At 58.6% G+C, this 18,056-nt stretch overlaps 1 protein-coding gene across 2 annotated transcripts in view; it reads right to left on the reverse strand.

Annotated features, from left to right (window-relative positions):
* Nucleotides 1–1,084: 1,084 nt before the first annotated feature.
* The window catches only part of CARD10 (caspase recruitment domain family member 10), a 28,801-nt gene continuing 11,829 nt past the window's right edge, over nucleotides 1,085–18,056 (reverse strand). The window contains exons 9-21 of one of the 2 annotated variants that reach the window (XM_080659342.1): nucleotides 17,228–17,362; nucleotides 16,647–16,762; nucleotides 15,385–15,413; nucleotides 14,826–14,949; nucleotides 7,850–8,009; nucleotides 7,124–7,235; nucleotides 6,420–6,663; nucleotides 6,165–6,234; nucleotides 4,906–5,008; nucleotides 3,025–3,183; nucleotides 2,815–2,930; nucleotides 2,317–2,429; nucleotides 1,085–2,109 (exon numbers count right to left, since the gene is read on the reverse strand). In XM_080659342.1, coding sequence (XP_080515468.1) covers nucleotides 1,872–2,109; nucleotides 2,317–2,429; nucleotides 2,815–2,930; nucleotides 3,025–3,183; nucleotides 4,906–5,008; nucleotides 6,165–6,234; nucleotides 6,420–6,663; nucleotides 7,124–7,235; nucleotides 7,850–8,009; nucleotides 14,826–14,949; nucleotides 15,385–15,413; nucleotides 16,647–16,762; nucleotides 17,228–17,362 — 1,719 coding nt within the window. In that variant the 3' untranslated portion in view covers nucleotides 1,085–1,871. Of the gene's footprint in view, nucleotides 2,110–2,316; nucleotides 2,433–2,814; nucleotides 2,931–3,024; nucleotides 3,184–4,905; nucleotides 5,009–6,164; nucleotides 6,235–6,419; nucleotides 6,664–7,123; nucleotides 7,236–7,849; nucleotides 8,010–14,825; nucleotides 14,950–15,384; nucleotides 15,414–16,646; nucleotides 16,763–17,227; nucleotides 17,363–18,056 lie in introns of both variants that reach the window. The other variant, XM_080659343.1, reaches the window with a different exon arrangement.

The raw sequence follows: 18,056 nt of genomic DNA on the forward strand, positions 1-18,056 counted from the left end.
AAAAAATAAAAATAAAAAAATAAAATAAAATGAGGACAACATAAGACTTGGTGAAAATTAACAGATTAGTGGACTCCTTCACCCCTGGAAAGTCATCTAACATGGGACCGGGTTCCCACCTCTTCACCCAGACTCATGGGTCCTTAGACCAAGGACGAGGCACAGAGCAAGGAGGGGAGAGGTTCATTTACCCGGATGAGAATGACCCAGTTTCCTCCCCCAAGGAGCCCACAGCCACCCACAGAGGCCCGCCGTCCTGCCACAAGGCAGGGTATGGCATGGCCAAGGAGAAGCCCCAAGGGCTGAGAGAATCAAGCAGGCTTCATGGAGATGGTGTCTGAGCCAGGCCTCAAATGACACTAAGAATTAGGCAGCCCCCACCCCTGAACATCCCAGCCTCATTTCCTACCACTTCCCAGTGGCCAAACTCAACCCATTTTCTGCCTCTGAGTCTTTGTTCTTGAGGCTTTCTCCACCTAGTAACCCACTCCCCCCAAATCTCCCAGGGACCAGCCCAAGTTCATTACTGTTACCGAGAACACAGTCATAGGAGGACCTAGGACAGCACATAGGCACTCAAGTCCAATAAATGCTTCTTGAAGAAAGGAATCTCAAACTTCAAACTCAAGTGGCACCTCCTCCAGCAGGCCTGCCTGGATTTCTCCCAGTGGAGGTGACTGACCTCTCTCTGGAGGAGCTCTCAGGGACCCGACTGCACACTGCAGGCTTGCTCTTGGTCTCCTGGACTCGGCAGCCAGGCCCTTAAACCCAAGACCGCACTCTGCTGGCTTCAGTGTCCCCACCCGAGGGGACACTCCTTTGATGAGCAGTCACAAGCAGGGCTAACTGTGGACTAACTGTGGGGGTGGCCCATCTGTGGGGCCCTTCTCCGGTCATTCGGGGGCGGGTAAGGTGATGCCAGCACAGATGGCGGGCGGCTCCGGGATGAGTCAGGAGTGAAATCTGACCCTCCCCAAGGGCAAGAGGGAACCTGAAAGGTGGTATCAAGCTGAGCTGGAGGGGACAAGTGTCCCCCCACCACCACCCCCACTAGGGATGCAAACAAGCAAAAGGCCACCAACTTCTATGACCAACTGTTTAATGTTCCATAATGTGCAGCTTCTGAGTGAGAAGGGCCCATGAAAACGAGCCGTACATTCTGGTGCCGGAGCAGCCGGGCCCCTCCCCACCTGTCCCTCTGGGAGGCGGCAGGGCAGGGAGGAGGTGCTGTGAGAACATGGTCCTGGGTGTGCTCACCGGGAACACACCTGTGTTAAGTGCCCAAGTGTCATGGGGGTGGGGGACATGACATTTACACAGGAGAGAGAACCACGGACACGTGTGTGACCTGGAGACACGGCACAGGTGACAGTGGACCAGGGCAGCTACAATGCCCACGTGTGGAGCTATACACAGAAATGTGAGCTGACGGGTAGGAGTCACGAAGGGCAGGCTCGGGGGTCCTGTGAGCAGAACAGACTGAGAGCCTGGGAGACCTCGAGCGCCCGGGGCAGGCACAGCCAGGAGCCTGCCCTTGAGAACTTGGGTGGATAAAACAGTACACAGGAGTGAGAACCCAGATGCTCCGCGTAGGCAGTGATGGAGGGACACAGACCCACACGTGGGGACACGGAGACCTGAGGGCTCACAGGAAGGCCCAGAGCAGCAGGTACAGAGCTGGAGGGTGGAAGCTCTGTCGGAGGGCTCTGGCTCCGGCTCCGGCTCCAGCAGGATCACTCGGTGACAGCCCAGAGCTGAGCCCAAGGGCCTGCGAAGGCTCAGGACAGGGAGGACCCAGCTGCACCACAGACACCAGGGTCTCCTGGGGGCATCTGAGTGCATGAGCAAGTCCCAGGCCTCAGAAGGGGCCCTCAGGCCTCGCTGCTGCTGCTGCTGCAGCCCCTGCTGCTGCCTCGCTCCACCCACACGAGGCGGGCCTGCTCCTGCAGGATGCGGCCGCGGACGACCTTGGCCAGCTCCTCCGAGTGGGCCCATGCGTGGGCGGGCACCTGCACCCAGGAGCAGGGCAGCCCCCAGAGCACCTGCTCCGAGCTGCGGCACTGCCGAAGCAGCTCCGAGTCCCGCCAGCCCGGCCGGCCCAGCAGACCCCTGCCAAGAGAAGAGAGTGGGCGGTGGGCAGTGGGCAGAGAAGGGCACAGAGACGACAGAGAGAGACAAAGATACGGAGGGTTAGAGAGAAAGGACAAACAGATGGAGGAAGACAAAAAGATAGATGGCAACGAAGGATGGAGAAGAGACAGAGAGAGCCAGACAGAGATGGACACCCCCAGAAAGGAGGTTCGGGTCCGGCCTCACCTGACTTCCCGCACATTCTTCTCGGTCACCTCCACGTGGATGACGATAGGGTAGATCTCATTCTGGACCAGCTCCCGCACGCCCCGTGTGCCCAGCTCCAACAGGCAGTGCTTCTTCTCGGGGGTCAAGGTTACATTTTACTCCACCAGAGACACTAATGTCCCTGCCCCACACACACCCCAGCACCGGGCTCCATAGCACCGCCCCCACAGGGTCCTGCTTCCCCATCCAGAGGGCCCTTGGCAGTGAGGACACAACGAGGGGGGAAGGCAGGAGACCTGGGAAAATAAGTCACTTTGCCTCTCTGGACCTCAGCCTCCACATCTATAGGATCAAGCTACCTCCACCCCCACCCCCCACTGTCCCAGCCAGCTCCCAGGACAGGGGAGAGTTTGAGGACAAGGAGACAGATAGGTGAGATGCACCAGCCATTCACAGGTGAGGAAAGGCCACAGAATGGAAGGGACTGCCCAGAGCAGCCCCCACCCCAGCACCTACCTTCCCAACAGACTCCTGGATGGCACGAATCCTGCTGCCCAGCCCAGGGGTGGCAGGCCGGGCCTTGGGGGCTCCGGGAGCTGAGGGTGCGCACTGTTCCTCCCCAGACAGGCTTTCTGGAGAGCAGGAAGAAGCCAGAACAAATGGCCAGTGGGCCTGGTTGCCCCAGAGTGCCACCCTGCCCTCCCCTCTCCGGGCACAAAGTCTCACCCGCTGGGCACACTTGGAAGTCCAGCCGGGAGTTGGGCAGGTCCAGCAGGTTGCGGATGAGCCGAGGCGCCAGGCACTCAGGCAAGAGCACCACGGGCCGCAGGGAGGGCACCAGCAGCGGCCGCACCAGGCTGTAGGGTTTGAGGCTCCACTCTGGATCTGTGGCAGGGGCGGGTGCAAAAGAGATGAGGGTGCAGGCAGGGCCCCAGCTCCTCTTTTCTAGGGCAGCCAGCCCCCTCAATATTCAAAACCCCATCACCTCCTCTCACACCCCCCATCTTTTTTCCCCTTCTTAAGTCCTGCGGCTACTCCCAACCTTCTGCCCCCTCCTCCTGCCCCCCTGCTCCCTACACACACACACACACACACACACACACACACACACACACACACACACACACACGCTGCCCAGTCCTCCCTGGGACTGCTGCAGTAGACTCCTCCCTAATCTCTGCCTCACTCTCGCCCCTAAAGGCCATTGTCCTCTCAGCAGCCAGAGAGGTTTTATTTTTTTTTAATATATTAATTTTTATTAATTTCAAAGAGGAAGAGAGAAGGAGAGAGAGAAACATCAATGATGAAAGAGAATCATGGATCAGCTGCCTCCTGCATGCCCTCTACTGAGGATCTAGCCCACAACCCTGACTGGGAATCGAACTATGATCTCCTGGTTCATAGGTCGATGCTCAACCCCTGAGCCACGCTGGCCAGGCCAGAGAGAGGTTTTAAAACTAAAGTCAGATCTTATAACTCTCATGTTTTCAATGTGCCAACTTCCCATGACCCTTAGGAAAAGACCACATACTCCTTCTGGTTGACCCAGCCCCGCCAGAGCCTGGGAGCAGCAAGCTTTGCACCCCATCACAGATTCCACTCCTACTACACAGACCCAGACTGCCCTTCAGCTGCCTCCAATCACAGGGCCCTGGGGAGCCGAAGTCCCACCCTAGCATCCAGTTCTCCTCCATTACAAGTGTCACACTTTGCAATTATGTCCATGAATGAGATTATGTGGCCCACAGGTATCCGCCTCTCGCCATCCCCAATAGGCAGTAAGCTTCAAAGGGGTGCGGGACCACTGTGTCCTTTCTTGTGGACCAAGAATGACAGTTCTGACACTTGATACCAATGTCCTCCAAACACACCAGGCACAGCCATGCCCCTGGGCCTTTGCACAAGCTATGCCTTCTCTTTTTAAACTATGTTTTTTATTGATTTCTTAGAGAAAGGGGGAGAGAGAGCAACACCGATCAATTGCTCCCATACACAACCCAACGAGGACCAAACCGGAAGCCTGGGCACGTGCCCTGACCAGGAATCAAACCGATGGCCCTTTGGAGCACGGGATGATGCTCAACCAGCTGAGCCACACAGGCCAGGACAAGCTGTGCCTTCTGCCTGGAACGAACTCCTCTTCCTCCTTGAAGGACTCGGTTTAAACAATCTCCCTTCCAGCACGTCTTCCCTCACCATCCTCGTCTCCTTGCCCCGCAGAATTGTTATTCTCTCATGTGGACTCTCCCAGCCCCTCCCCCCTGATCTGGCCCAAAGCCTCACCCTATTGCCTCCGGGAACCTATTCTGGGGTCCTCATGGCACAGCTATACCTGCTCTGCCAGACGATGACAGGCCCGAGCTCAGGCGTGCCCCACACTCACACAGACCACGGACATATGAGGACACATGTGCCTCCTGCACCAACCGGCTCTCTCAACCCTGGAGGCCCATCTCCCACCAAGGGAGCCTTGTCGCTCAGGCCCCTGGCGTGGGCCCCGCCCCACCGGAACCCTCACAACAGGCCCTTCCAGGCCAAAAGACACCCAGAGGCGCACTCCTGGACGCCACAGGCAGCCCGGGCTGCGCCTTCACACCTGTGCCTCACCTGAGCAGGGCTCCAGCAGCAGCTGCTCCGGGGAGTCCCCTGCAGGACTCCCGGCATGCTTGGGCTTCACCAGCCGCAGCTGGTCCAGAGCTCGCTTCTTCAGCTGGGGCGGGCAGAGGGAAAGAGGGGCACCTGTGAACTCTGCATTATTCCACCCTTGGGGAGAGGGGAGAGTACATGAAACCCCAGGCGGAGGGGGGCCCATGCCACCAGGTCTTCTCCTGTCCCTGCCCAGGCAGGCAAGGACCCAAGAAGGGAGGTGTACCCACCCCCATTTTACAGATGGACAAACTGAGGCCCAGGGACCAGAGGAACCTAATGTCACAAGAGAGAAACTTTGGGGTCTCTTCCAATGAACTAACAATGTGGCCTCGGGAGGAAGATCAATGAAGCCAACAACAACAGCATTTATTATACCAATAGCTGACGGTTATCAAAAGCCTACAACGTGACAGATACTAAGTAGGCCACGGATGTACATTAACTACTAAAGCCTTCTATGCCACGGGGCCAAGCAGGCAGTGTAACCCCTCATTTTACAGCTGAGGACACAGAGCCTCCAGGGAGGGGCAGGTGGTTGTCCAAGGTTGCATGGCTGATTAAGTGGCAGAGCTGGGATTCAAATCCAGCCAGTCTGGCTCCAGAGCCTGCGCTCTCAACCCCCTCTCTAGTGCCATAGACTCCTGCGTTACTATGGCAACTCATTCTGCCCAGGTGTACAGGGGGCGGATCACACAGCCCGGTCCTTATCCAGGGACTGGAAAAGGGGACATGACTGTTGTTTGGTCAAGTGCTTACCGTGTGCCAGGCATACTCGTGAGCACGAGGCACACTCTATCTCATTTACTCTCTCAACTACCCTGGACGTGAGTCCTGCTGTTCTATTTGCTGGCACACAGACGTCAACCAAGGAGGGATGAGGGATGAGGGGATAGGGGATAGGGGATGAGGGATGAGGGATGAGGGATGAGGGGTGAGGGGTGAGGGGTGAAGGGTGAAGGGTGAGGGGTGAGGGGTGAGGGATGAGGGATGAGGGATGAGGGATGAGGGATGAGGGGATGAGGGGATGAGGGGATGAGGGGTGAGGGATGAGGGATGAGGGATGAGGGATGGGGATGAGGGATGAGAGAGCGAGGTGAGAGCCTCCCTCCTCTCCTCCCCCGGGGCTGCCAGAGAATGGAGCCTGGCCTCTCCCTTTTGGACTCACCCTTCGAAACCCCTCTCCCCAGCCCTCACCCAGCTGGTCCCGCCCTGCTTACATTGCTGCGGGGCCCTCGGGGCCGGCTGGAGGACAGGCATTTCTCCTGAACTTCCAGGAGCTGCTGGGCTCTAGCGGGGGAAGGGGGGAGTCTTGTCATATGTTAGTATGGCGACAGGGAACCCCTCACAGCCTCTCCTCTAGCCCCCCACTCTGTTCCAGAAGGTAGTGAGGGGTTGCAAAGGGAGAAAGAGGCCCCCACCCCGGTCCCCGCTCCCAATGGGACCCCATCCCCAGGCTCCTGGCTCTGGGTCACCTCTGATAATTGGGCACTGTGCCCCGATCCAGGTCCCGCAGCGTGAGGGGGTCGACCCGTGCACAGAACCACTCCTGCCGCCGCTTGTACACCGGGTCCACCAGCCGCAGGATCTCCTGGGCTTTCACACACAGGGCATGGGGGTCTGCCCGCTCGGGCAGAGTGAGGTTGGCTCGAATGTAGAAGGGCTCGGCGCCCAGCCCCTTCACCCAGGCTTCGAGGGCCTCGTGGAAGGACTGGCAAGCTGGGCATGGACAGGGCAGGGCGCAGCAGGGAGAACAAGAGGAGGATGAAGTCAGGCGTCGGGTGTGGCCTTCTCAAAGCTCAAGCTACCAGGACCCTTTCCTCTTCTTAAGGTGAGAGCCCAAGGCCCAGAGAGAGCAGGACTTGCCCAAGGCCACCAAGCCCACTAGGGACAGAACTAGGACTCGAACCCAGGTGTCTGGACTCCTGTCCAGTGCTCCTTGCCCTGTCAGCTGCTTGCTGAGGACAGAGGAAGGGCGCAAGGACAGACAGCCAGCATGAGGCAGCGACACGGGAAGGCAGGGCACCGCCAAGGGTCAGGAGGTGGAAGGTCTCCCGCTCGGGCCTCAGTTGTGCCATCCCCCGGGGCTGGAGGAACCCTGTCTTGGGCCCTTAGCTCGGACCCTGTAGGACTGGTGAGTTCCCAGTCACCACTCCCCCTGCCCCCGGGCCAGACTTACCCTTAGAATCCATCAGGAAGGGGAGTGTGGACACCTGGTTCCAGGTCAAGGTCCTCCGCTGGGCCTCGCCTTCCAGGCCTGCCCCCTCCGGGCCCGCAGCCTCTGCCCTTGGCTGGGAGAAAACCCAGGCAGGGAGGGAGAAAAGTCAGCTTCCCAAGGCAGGACAGCCCTGGCTCTGGAGGAAGACTGAGGGTGGGACCAACCATTTCCACAATTCAGACGCCTCCACTTCGGAGGGCAGTCCGGCTCTGCTACCTTCAACAGGCCTCTCCACCCAGCAGGTTCAGCCAGGTCCTTCCCATATTTAAAAGTAGGCGGGCTGTCATTCTGCCCCACCTCCCAGTCCCTGCCCAATCAGATTTCACTTAATACTGGCTGAGGCGGGACAACTAGCCGCTACCAGCTGTGGGCAAACTACGGCCCTTGGGCCAGATCCAGCTGTTCTATCCGGTTCTCTTGCTCTCCCCTCTGCTCCGTTACTTTGAATTTATATTAGTTCACACAAACACTCCATCCATGCTTTTGTTCCGGCCCTCCGGTCCAGTTTAAGAACCCATTGTGGCCCTCGAGTCAAAAAGTTTGCCCACCCCTGCCAGTGAGCCTGCCTCCTCTCTAGCCAATCCCTAGAAACTCCGCCCAGTGACCTAGATCCACCAATCAAAAGGCATCCAGCCCTGGCTAAAGCACTAACTCCTCCCCCAGCCCACAGTTGGGTGAGGGGCTCACCTCTCTTGGTTCCACCCTGGCAGACCCAGGCCCAGAGAGCACCCTCCGCACCACCGTCCCGGACCAGCTGTCCCCAAGGAAAGGCAGGCCATCTGGACCTCTGTCCTGGGGTTCGGGTCCCCCCGGGGGGCTCCGGCCAGACACTTGTATGGCCAGAGACCTGAGAAGAGAGAAGCGGATGGGAATTAGAGTTCAGTCAACATTTTGCTTCAGTTCAACATTCTTGGAAAACCACAGCAATTCCCCAAGTATGCCATGATGCCCACGCCCCACCCACCCCCACCCCTGGTCCATTGCACCTGCTGTGCTAATGCCCAGAAGGCACTTCCCCCTCTTCTCTGCCTGGCAAATTCTGCTCATCCTCCAGAGCTCAGGTCAAAAGCGAACTCTCCCTCCCAGACCCCAGCAAACGGTGAGGTGCGAAAGCACAGCCGTCCACACCTTGCATGTTGCCTGCTGTTTCCTCCATCAGAAAAGACACCCTCAGCTCTGGATGCCAGCACCCAGCCCCGTGCCTGGCACATAGCAGATGACTAATGAAAGCTTGTTATGCTCCCGGTCTAGGAAGGAAGGTCACCATGAGAACACAACGCAGATCAGAGATGGCCACAGGGGCAGTGGGAGCACACGGGAGTGGCTTCCCGGAGGAAGCGCCGCTGGGCTACACCGTGGTCCAGAATAGAAGCACTTCAGTAACAGGCAGAGGTGGTGTTCCAGGCTGGAGGGCGGCCACGAGCAAAGGTGTGGGGGACAGGACATAGGATTGTGGAAGAATTTAGTAACAATGATAATAGCAGCCGATACAGACTGGGTGCTTCCCATGTGCCAGACACCATGTGAAGCTCCTGACTAACTTAACAGCATGGGAGACAGCTCCCAAGAAAGCAAGCTGCAGCCAGCCTTCGGGGAGCACAGCCTCTGTCCTTCCTCTCGCGGGCAGTGGGCGCCACTGAAGGCTAAGACAAAGAGTCACTAATCCCTCCATCGTGGCAGGGCTCTCTGCCTGTCCCTGGATGAGAACTGATGAGGCCTCATGGCCAGGCTCACAGACCACTGACTCCAAGTCTCCTCCATGACCCCCTGGCCCTGGTACTGGGGAGGGGAGAGGCCAAGGTCAGTGGGTGTGCCCCAGCTGAAGAGGTGGCTCAGGTAGAGCCCAGGCGTCCATCCACCTCCCCACCCACCCTCCAGCTGCAGCCCACAGTCACACGGCCCCCTACTGCCAGCCTGGGCGAGCAAGGCTACAAGGACCTTAGCCCAATTAGCACCCAGAGGGGGGAACTCTGGCCCTGAGAGCCCATCTCAGCTCCTGTCCTCTCAGTCAAAACAGAGAACCAGGCCTGGGGGGCTGGGGCTAGACATGGGTGCTGGGACTGTCCTGGCTACATCGAGGTGGCGTGGAGAGGCCTGTGCAGACGTGGCAGGCCAGATGCTGGGCCCGGCTATACTGCCCAATGGCCTTCCGGCTGGAGCAACACAGTCCACTTCCAAACCCTAGCATGAAGTGCACCCTAGACCGGGGCGAGCAAGCTGGCTGCCTGGTTCTCAGTCACCGCATCCATCAAGCAAGGACATGGCGGCACCTGTCTCCCACTTTGCACATGAGGGTCAGACGAATGTAAAGACAGGGCAGGTAGGGGAACCAGCGGGCTCCGGGGCCTTCACCTGCAGGCCTGTTCCCAGGGTTAGAAGAATTCTGTTTCTTAACGAAATGGACTAGCAAATAGAAGCCTGTCTCCCTAGTGAATCCAACTACGGTGACCCCGTGCTTCGGGCACGGGCACACGGTTTGTCTTGCTGGGGTACGGACAGAAGAGTTTTGGAAATGTGGCCTGGTGGGCGCCAGCAGGACTCTGGGGCCAGAAGGCCTGGCTATTCCACTCCCAGTCCTAAGCAGCCCCCTCTGCATCTACCTGTTTCATTGTACAATTCAGCCAGTTCGAACATGGGCGCTCTTAGAACAGTGCCTGGTAAGAACTAGGTGCCGGGTGAACATTCGGCAGTCACTGTTATCAGGTGATTCAGGACAAGCCACCCCTCTGTGCACAAGGCTTCTCCACCTGTTTCACACCCACCGTCAATTCACCGTCACGGCTTCCCGAGGACCCAGTGAGCAGCCTGCACCCAGCCGCCACCCTGCCTCCACACGCCCCTCCCTTCCCTGCAATCCCAGCATGGGGGCAACTCCACCCTCCAACCTGGGTGTCCGGCTTTTTTTTTTTTTTTTTAATAACATCTTGTTATTTTTCAATTAGAGTTGAGTTTATGGATGTCCTCTTTTTCCCCCCCACTAACCTCCTCCACCTCACTCCCCTCCCCTTCCCTCCCCAGGCCTTCCCAGCACTATTGTCTGTCCGTGAGCTATGCATATCCTACATAATAAAGAGGTAATATGCAAATTGACCATCACTCCAACACACAAGATGGCCGCCCCCATGTGGTCAAAGATGGCTACCCCCATGTGGACACAAGATGGCCGGCAGGGGGACCCAGGCCTGCAGGGGAGGGTAGTTGCGGGGGACCCAGGCGGCAGGGGAAGGCAGTTGGGGGGAACCCAGGCCTGCAGGGGAGGGTAGTTAGGGGGGACCCAGGCCTGCAGGAGAGGGCAGTTGAGGGAGACCCAGGCCTGCAGGGGAGGGCAGTTGGGGGGGACCAGGCCTGCAGGGGAGGGCAGTTAGGGGGGACCCAGGCCTGCAGGGGAGGGCAGTTGGGGGAGACCCAGGCCTGCAGGGGAGGGTAGTTAGGGGGGACCCAGGCCTGCAGGAGAGGGCAGTTGAGGGAGACCCAGGCCTGCAGGGGAGGGCAATTGGGGGGGACCAGGCCTGCAGGGGAGGGCAGTTGGGGGAGACCCAGGCCTGCAGGGGAGGGCAGTTGGGAAGGACCCAGGCCGGCAGGGGTGGGCAGTTGGGGGGAACCCAGGCCTTCAGGGGAGGGCAGTTGGGGGGGACCAGGCCAGCAGGGGAGGGCAGTTGGGGGGAACCCAGGCCTTCAGGGGAGGGCAGTTGGGGGGGACCAGGCCGGCAGGGGAGGGCAGTTGGGGGGGACCCAGGCCGGCAGGGGAGGGCAGTTGGGGGGAACCCAGGCCTTCAGGGGAGGGCAGTTGGGGGGGACCAGGCCTGCAGGGGAGGGCAGTTGGGGTGACCAGGCCAGCAGGGGAGAGCAGTTAGGGGTGACCGGGCTGGCAGGGGAGGGCAGTTAGGGGCAATCGGGCCGGCAGGGGAGCAGTCAGGCGTTGATCAGGCTGGCAGGGGAGTGGTTAGGGGGTGATCAGGCTGGCAGGCCGAAGCAGTTAGGTGCAATCAGGCAGGCACGCAGTTGGGAGCCAGCAGTCCTGGATTGTGAGAGGGATGTCCGACTGCCAGTCCAGGCGACTCCAGGCAGTCGGACATTTCTCAAGGGGTCCCAGATTGGAGAGGGTACAGGCTGGGCTGAGGGACCGACACACACACACATACACACACACACACACACACACACACACACACACACACCCCGTGCACGAATTTCGTGCACCAGGCCTCTAGTATGCATATAAGTTCATTGGTTAATGTCTTCCCACTCCCCTTCCCTCTGAAATACATCAGTCTGTTGCCTGCTTCTGTGTCTTTTTTTTTTTAAATATATATTTTATTGATTTTTTACAGAGAGGAAGGGAGAGGGATAGAGAGTTAGAAACATCGACGAGAGAGAAACATCGATCGGCTGCCTCCTGCACACCCCCCACCGGGTATGTGCCCGCAACCAAGGTACATGCCCTTGACCAGAATCGAACCTGGGACACTTGAGTCCGCAGGCCGATGCTCTATCCACTGAGCCAAACCGGTTAGGGCTGCTTCTGTGTCTTATTGCCAACTCCTGTGCTTCCTGAAGACACACATCAGGCATCCCCTCCTTCAGGACCTCCCTTGCCCACCTCCCTGAGGGACCAAGTAACTTCTCTGAGCCCCCACAGCCCCAGGCTACCAACACCTGGCACCTGGGCTCGCTGAGGGCGGGGTCCAGATCCAGTCCCTCTCAGTTCCGGGCCTCAGCACTCAAGCAAGAAGCAGGGGACAGAGGAACGTGGTACGGGCAGGGCTGCCTGCTCCAGCCTCCTGGGACTCCTGGGTCTCCAGCAACACAATCCGACTGCCCCCCAACCCTGCCTGTGGGCAGTGAGAGGATGGGGATAATCTGTCCACCAGGTGAGGGCTCCCACTCCCTCCCCCAGTATCAGGTGAGGAGGTCAGGTCCCAGGGAAGGCAGGCGGGGGGAGGGCAGTCCTTCACTCGGCCAGCTCTGGCAGTGGTGGCCCCAACCCCAGCCCAGGGCACTGTGGGAAGATCTCTCGGCAGTGTACATGACTGCTTTGTTCAGGTCAGGGGTCCGTGAAGCAGAGACTTGAGCAAACCACACTTAATCCTGCCAGCAACCCTATGGAGACACCTGTTACTCCCCTCGTGGAGAAGGGGAAACTGAGGCATGGGGCAGTTATAACTAGACAAGGGCTGCACAGGTGGTGGGTGGTACAGTCGGGCAATGACCTGTCCAAGCCCCTGTGCAAACCGAAGGGGCCATGGATCCTGAGTCCATGTGAACAAGTGCGGGCGGAGGCGGGTCCTGGCGGGGGGCACGGCACCTGGTCCTCTCCCCGCACGCCCCTCCAACCTCAGCGCCTCACTGTCTCCCAGCCTGTCCATCTGTCCATCTATCCATCAGCCTGCCCCAGCACCCCCACTGCCCATCTCCTCTGCCTGCCCCAAGGCCCTAGGACCCCAGCAGGGCAGGGGAGACAGGGCTGAGAATACCCAACATGAGTGAGTACTGAACACAAGAGGGAGATTAAAGTGACGTAGACCAGCGATCACCATCGGCTGGTCCGTGAGGTCTGAAAGGTTGGCGACCGCTGACTTAGACGGCCCTGGCCAGTGTGTTCAGTGGTTAGAGCATCAGCCCCACAACGAAGGATGGAGATTTGATTCCCAGTCAAGAGCATGTACCTTGGTTGCAGGTTCAATCCCCAGCCCTGGTCAGGGCCCGTGCAGGAGGCATCCGTGTTTCTCTGGCTCTTCTCTCTCTCTCTCTCTCTCTCTCTCTCCCTCCTTTCCATTCTCTCTAAAAATCAATGGAAAAAATACTCTCAGGTGAGGATTAACAAAAAAAATGTGACTTAAGACAGAAGGAAGGCACCCAGGAATCCTCAGCTCCACCACTCAGTGGCCTTGGGACAAATTCCTGACTCGGAGCCTCGCTTTCCTTCAATGAATAAGGGGCTAGAAATGCCAGCCTTGCAGGCCACTCTGAGAATTAAGCAACAAGGGCAACAATAACATTAGCTAAGAGCTGGCACAGCCCCTCACTCTGAGCCACTCTAACAGGAACACTGGAACCCCCACAACGACCTAAGGGGACAGGCACAACTGTGACCCCATTTTACAGAGCAGGAAACTGAGGCACTGGGAAACTAAGTGGGATGCCCAAGATTCCACAGGAGAGCAAGGTTTCCGCTGACCAACAAACTGTCTGCCGCACGGTGCTGTCACACAGCCCCAGGACACCTCTCGGCATCTCACCTCCCTCTCTGCCTGTCCCTCAACCTCTTTCTCTCTCCGTCCACCACCTCTGCCTCCATCCTAACCTGTCTTCTCCCCCATCTCCCTCCTCCTCAGGAACAGCACGGGCATCAGCGGTGGCCCCCTGATCACACAGCTCCTGTTCCCTCTGCCACATCCCGGCGCCCCCTGGACAAGAGCCAAGACCCCTTTTGCAGGCCTGAGCTGGAGGGAGGAAGGGCCAAGTCAGGCAGGAAGGGAGGTGCCTCCACCCCTTCCCTCAGAAGCACGTCCTGCACAGGGAGAAACAATGTCACGCTGGGCCCACTGCCGGAGGTGAGGGTGGGGGCAGGGCTCTGGACGCGGGCCTGGCCAAGCTGCTTCCAGGGGGCGGGAGGCCCCCGGTCCTGCTCTGCCCTGGTTTCCTGGTGACCTGTGCTCTGTATCTAGCAACCCCGCTTTCCAGCTCTGACCTCAGTGCTTCCTACGCCCTCCCCAAACCCAAGTCTGATCAGGTCACTGTGGACCTGGGCCAGGGCACTCCCCAGCTGTGTAACCTCGGGCAAGCCGTTTAACCTTTCTGAGCCTCAGCTTCTTCCCAAGGAAACCGGGATAATCATAATAACGCCTACCTCCAGGGACAGAGAGAATGCTAGAAGGCAGCCAGCAGCGGGCCTGCAGCTAGTAATAGCTAATCCCTCGCAGGTTTCCCAGCGTGCACCAGCCAAAGTCCACACTTTTCCAGCCTGACTCAGAGCCTGTTGTGGCTTGGCCTTCCTCCCCACCCCCACCCCCACCCCCACCTCCACGTGCTCCAGTCAACGCCAAACTCCAAGCCCATCCCAAACAGCCTCTGTTCTCTCCCTCTTCCAGCCATCCAGCTGCCCTCTCGCCATGGCTGAGTTCAAAGGCCACATTCTCAGCCTGGCCTCCCTCTCTCCCCTCCTGAGGTCCCTCTCTCTCCTCCTGAGGTCCCCTCAAAAGCCTGGCCGGGGAGGCCCTTCATGACCAACACACAGCTCACTGCCTCCCGCACACTCTGAGCCAATGTGTTTCTTGGCTCCTGAGTGGCCCCGCCCCACCCACAGCTCGAAGCTTTGTTGGGCTGGAGCTCAGAGCTGGGGAGGACAGGCAGAGGGTCGGTGTCAGCACAAGTACAACTACCATTTACTTTTACTAAGCATCTACTATGTGCCTGGCAAAGCTAGGCGCTTGACTGACATGAGTCCTAACCCTCAAACCACCCACAGGCAGAAGAGATAGCTCACTGTTCCCTTTGAGGAAACTGAGAAAGGTCACACAGGTGATAAACGGTGGCGACGGGGTTTGAATCCAACTGACAGTTGCATACAGCAAAGGCTTAGCTGCTGCTCCCTCCCACCTCATCCTGCTCCAGGATCTGAGACGCAGGCCCCCACCTCCACCCACCCAGGCGGCTTCCGTACCTGTTGAGAAGATCCAGGCCACAGCCTCTGGCCAAGAGACCATCCGGCTTTCCCAAAGGCCACACGCTGTCGGAGGACGAGGATGAGGAGAGGCCGGGGGACCAGGGTTTCAGCGTTACACTCCCTAGGGAGAAGGAGTGAGGTTCAAGAGTGCTGGACTGAACAACGGGGGAGGGCCCAGAGACCATCCATGGCCCAGAGGCCTGGGGCTGAGGCAGGTTTGAGGCCCCAAGAACACACTGGACCCACTGGGCTCAGGGCTGGGCCGGGGCCTGCCAGGATGGCCCTGCCGTTCCCTAGAAGAGGGTGAAGGGTGGACCAGAACTGAGGAGGGGCCCCGCACAGCACAGCCAGGACCAGGGCTGAGCTCAGGGTAAACCCACTCCCCCAGACGCCTCCTGAGCAGAGCCTTCCTGCCTGTCCAGGGCACAGCTGGGCCTTGGGGAGGGAGTCACAGGCCAAGGGCAGAGCAGGCAGCATAGGCCTCAGGTAAGCTGGAAAGCTCTCTCCTCCCCCCGCCCCCGTGAGCCCTCCCCAGGGAGTGTCCGAGGGCCCTTACCTGTGATGTCTGACATGCTGCTGAAGGACCTGGGCAGAGAGGACGGGAAGGAGGGGCAGGAGCTGAGAGTCAGTGGGCATCTGCCCCAATCCCTCCTCCTGCCCCTATGCCACCAAAAGGTCCTGCAGCCCCCAAGCACATGCAGGCTAGGCCAGGTGGGAGTCCCAGGCACAGGGCACTCATGCCACCCAGCTCCCCTAAACTCTCAGACAAGAAGGTAACATCCTGGCCTCAGCCCCAGGGCCTTCCACCTTGAACGCCCCGGCCTGTTCTTTAACGCCACCGCCTCCAGGAAGCCTCCCCTGACTGCTCACCCCCATCTCATCCTCACTTTCTACACTGTCGTTGGTGGCTCCTGGGCTGCCTCTCACACTAGATCAAGCTCGTCAAACTCGCGGCCATGACAGGCTTGCACTAGATCATGACCCCCTCGTCACACACCCATTCCTGGCAGATTCACCCATCGGATCAAGCCCGTGACTGGGACCTACACCAGGAAGGGCAGGTCGTCCCCACCCTCAGTCCTGCCACCAGTGGACATGCTGCCTTTTTCTGGCCCCATTGGCTGCTGACGCCCAAACCTGAGGCCCCTGACACCTGGAAATAGTCTCTGCAAGCCCTCGTCCTAAACCAGGGGTGGGAACCTTTTCTCTGCCCAGGGCCATGTGGATATTTATAACATCATTCAAGGGCCACACAGAATTATCCACTTAAAAGGTAGCCTGCTATATTTGGTCAAACGTTTAATTAACTCACCCCTAATGCCTTGGCAGGGCCAGACCAGATGGTTTCATGAGCCTGATACAACCCATGGGCAGCGTTCCCCACTCCTGGCCTAAACCATCAGGCTTCCCCTGGGTTGAGCAACGCTGCGGTTCAGTTTCTAGTGACTCAGCCGCCAGAGTGTTGGGTTGGGGCTGAGCCCATTCTGCCCTTGGCTTTGTCTTAACCTCTGACCTCAGTCACGCCTATGCTCTCAGGGCCTGGCTTTCCAGCGCTCTAGCCATTTAAAGGCAGTTAGTGGGGTGACCGCCAAGTGTTGACTCTGCCATGAGGGATTCTGGGAGATAGCTGGGCCTCTGCCGCTCTCTTTCCAGCCTGTTTACCTTTTATGTTTTTTTCACATCGGTTGGTTGCCTCCCAGGCCAGGGATCCAGCCTGCAACCGAGGTACGTGGCCCTTGACTGGAATCGAACCCAGGACCCTTCAGTCTGCCGGCAGACTCTCTATCCACCGAGCCAAACTGGCTAGGGCCTGTTTACCTCTTAGCAGGTGCAGGGTCCTCCTCGCGCTGCCGGCGGAGGATGGAGCCTGCGCTGGGAGGGAAGGGCAGGATGGACAGCCGGTTGATCTCTTTCTCGTTGTCTGTAGCCTCCTCCTGCAATGTCACGACAGGGCGTGGGTCACCCCCACTGCACCTTCCCACAGCTCAATGCACCTAGGTTTGTGCCCATTCCACAGATGAAAACTGGGGCCCAGAGCGGAGGAGTGAGCTCTACAAGATTACAGTGTGAGGGGCCCCCAGGTCTCCTGGTACCAGGCCCAGCAGCGGAGCCGGCTCTGGATAAGCCTAATAAGGTGTTTGCCTCTGTGGGTCTCAATTTCCTCCGATGTGAAATACACTCCACAGTATGTGCAAAGGCCCTGAGACAGGGCTCTGACACCTGCCAGGAATCCAAAGGATGAGACCCAGAGAACCAGGCTAAAGGACGGGAGGGGCCCACCTGAAGGCCTCTGGGACCTGGTAAGGGCTTAGTCAGCAAACTGGACGGCCCTCTCCCTATTGGTAATTATGTGAATACTAACAGTGTCCCCGCCGTATTCAGGTGGGCAGGTGTCTTACCGAGATGTGGGGCTCAGATCCTCCCAGGACAGTGGCCTCCCCGACTGCATCTGGGCCTCCAAGCGGGGAGGGGAACTCGCTCAGGCTCCAGGTACTGCTGAGGTTGGAGCACAGGGAATGGGAGGAGGTGCAGGCCTGGGAGAGGAAACGGGAGGGATGAGATCAGCAGTGCTGGACCAGGGCCAGCCAGTCACTTAGTGAACGCCTGCCCTCATGGAGCGTTCCGCCCAGAGGACACAAGCTGTAAACAAGCAGACAGATGAAGGAAGTAGCCCTTCACTGCCCGGAGCGCAGGGCAGGTGCTCAGAGGCCACCCAGCCGGGCAGCATCAGAGTACTTTCCAGAGTACGTGTGCCTTAAACTGGTAACTCAAGGGTAAGTAGGCGCTCAATAGATAGAGTTGGGGAGGATGGTCTAGGCCAGTGGTCGGCACACTCATTAGTCAACAGAGCCAAATAGCAACAGTACAACGATTGAAATTCCTTTGGAGAGCCAAATTTTTTAAACTTAAACTTCTTTTAACGCCACTTCTTCAAAATAGACTCGCCCAGGCTGTGGTATTTTGTGGAAGAGCCACACTCAAGGGGCCAAAGAGCCGCATGTGGCTCGCGAGCCGCCGTTTGCCAACCAGGGGTCTAGGCAGACAGAAGAGTACGTGCAGAGGCCCTGAGGCAGGACTGTGACACCTTCCAGGAGCCCAGCAGACCAGGCTAGAGGGAGGGAAGGGCCCACCTGAAGGGCCTCTAGGGCATAGTAAGGGCTTTGCCATTATCTAAGAGCAAAACACCACTGAGGGGTTTAAAAAGTGAGAAGTCACAGACTCACACTT

This window comes from Plecotus auritus (assembly GCF_963455305.1).
Source record: "Plecotus auritus genome assembly, chromosome: 3".
In the NCBI taxonomy this organism is placed as follows: Eukaryota; Metazoa; Chordata; class Mammalia; order Chiroptera; family Vespertilionidae; genus Plecotus; species Plecotus auritus.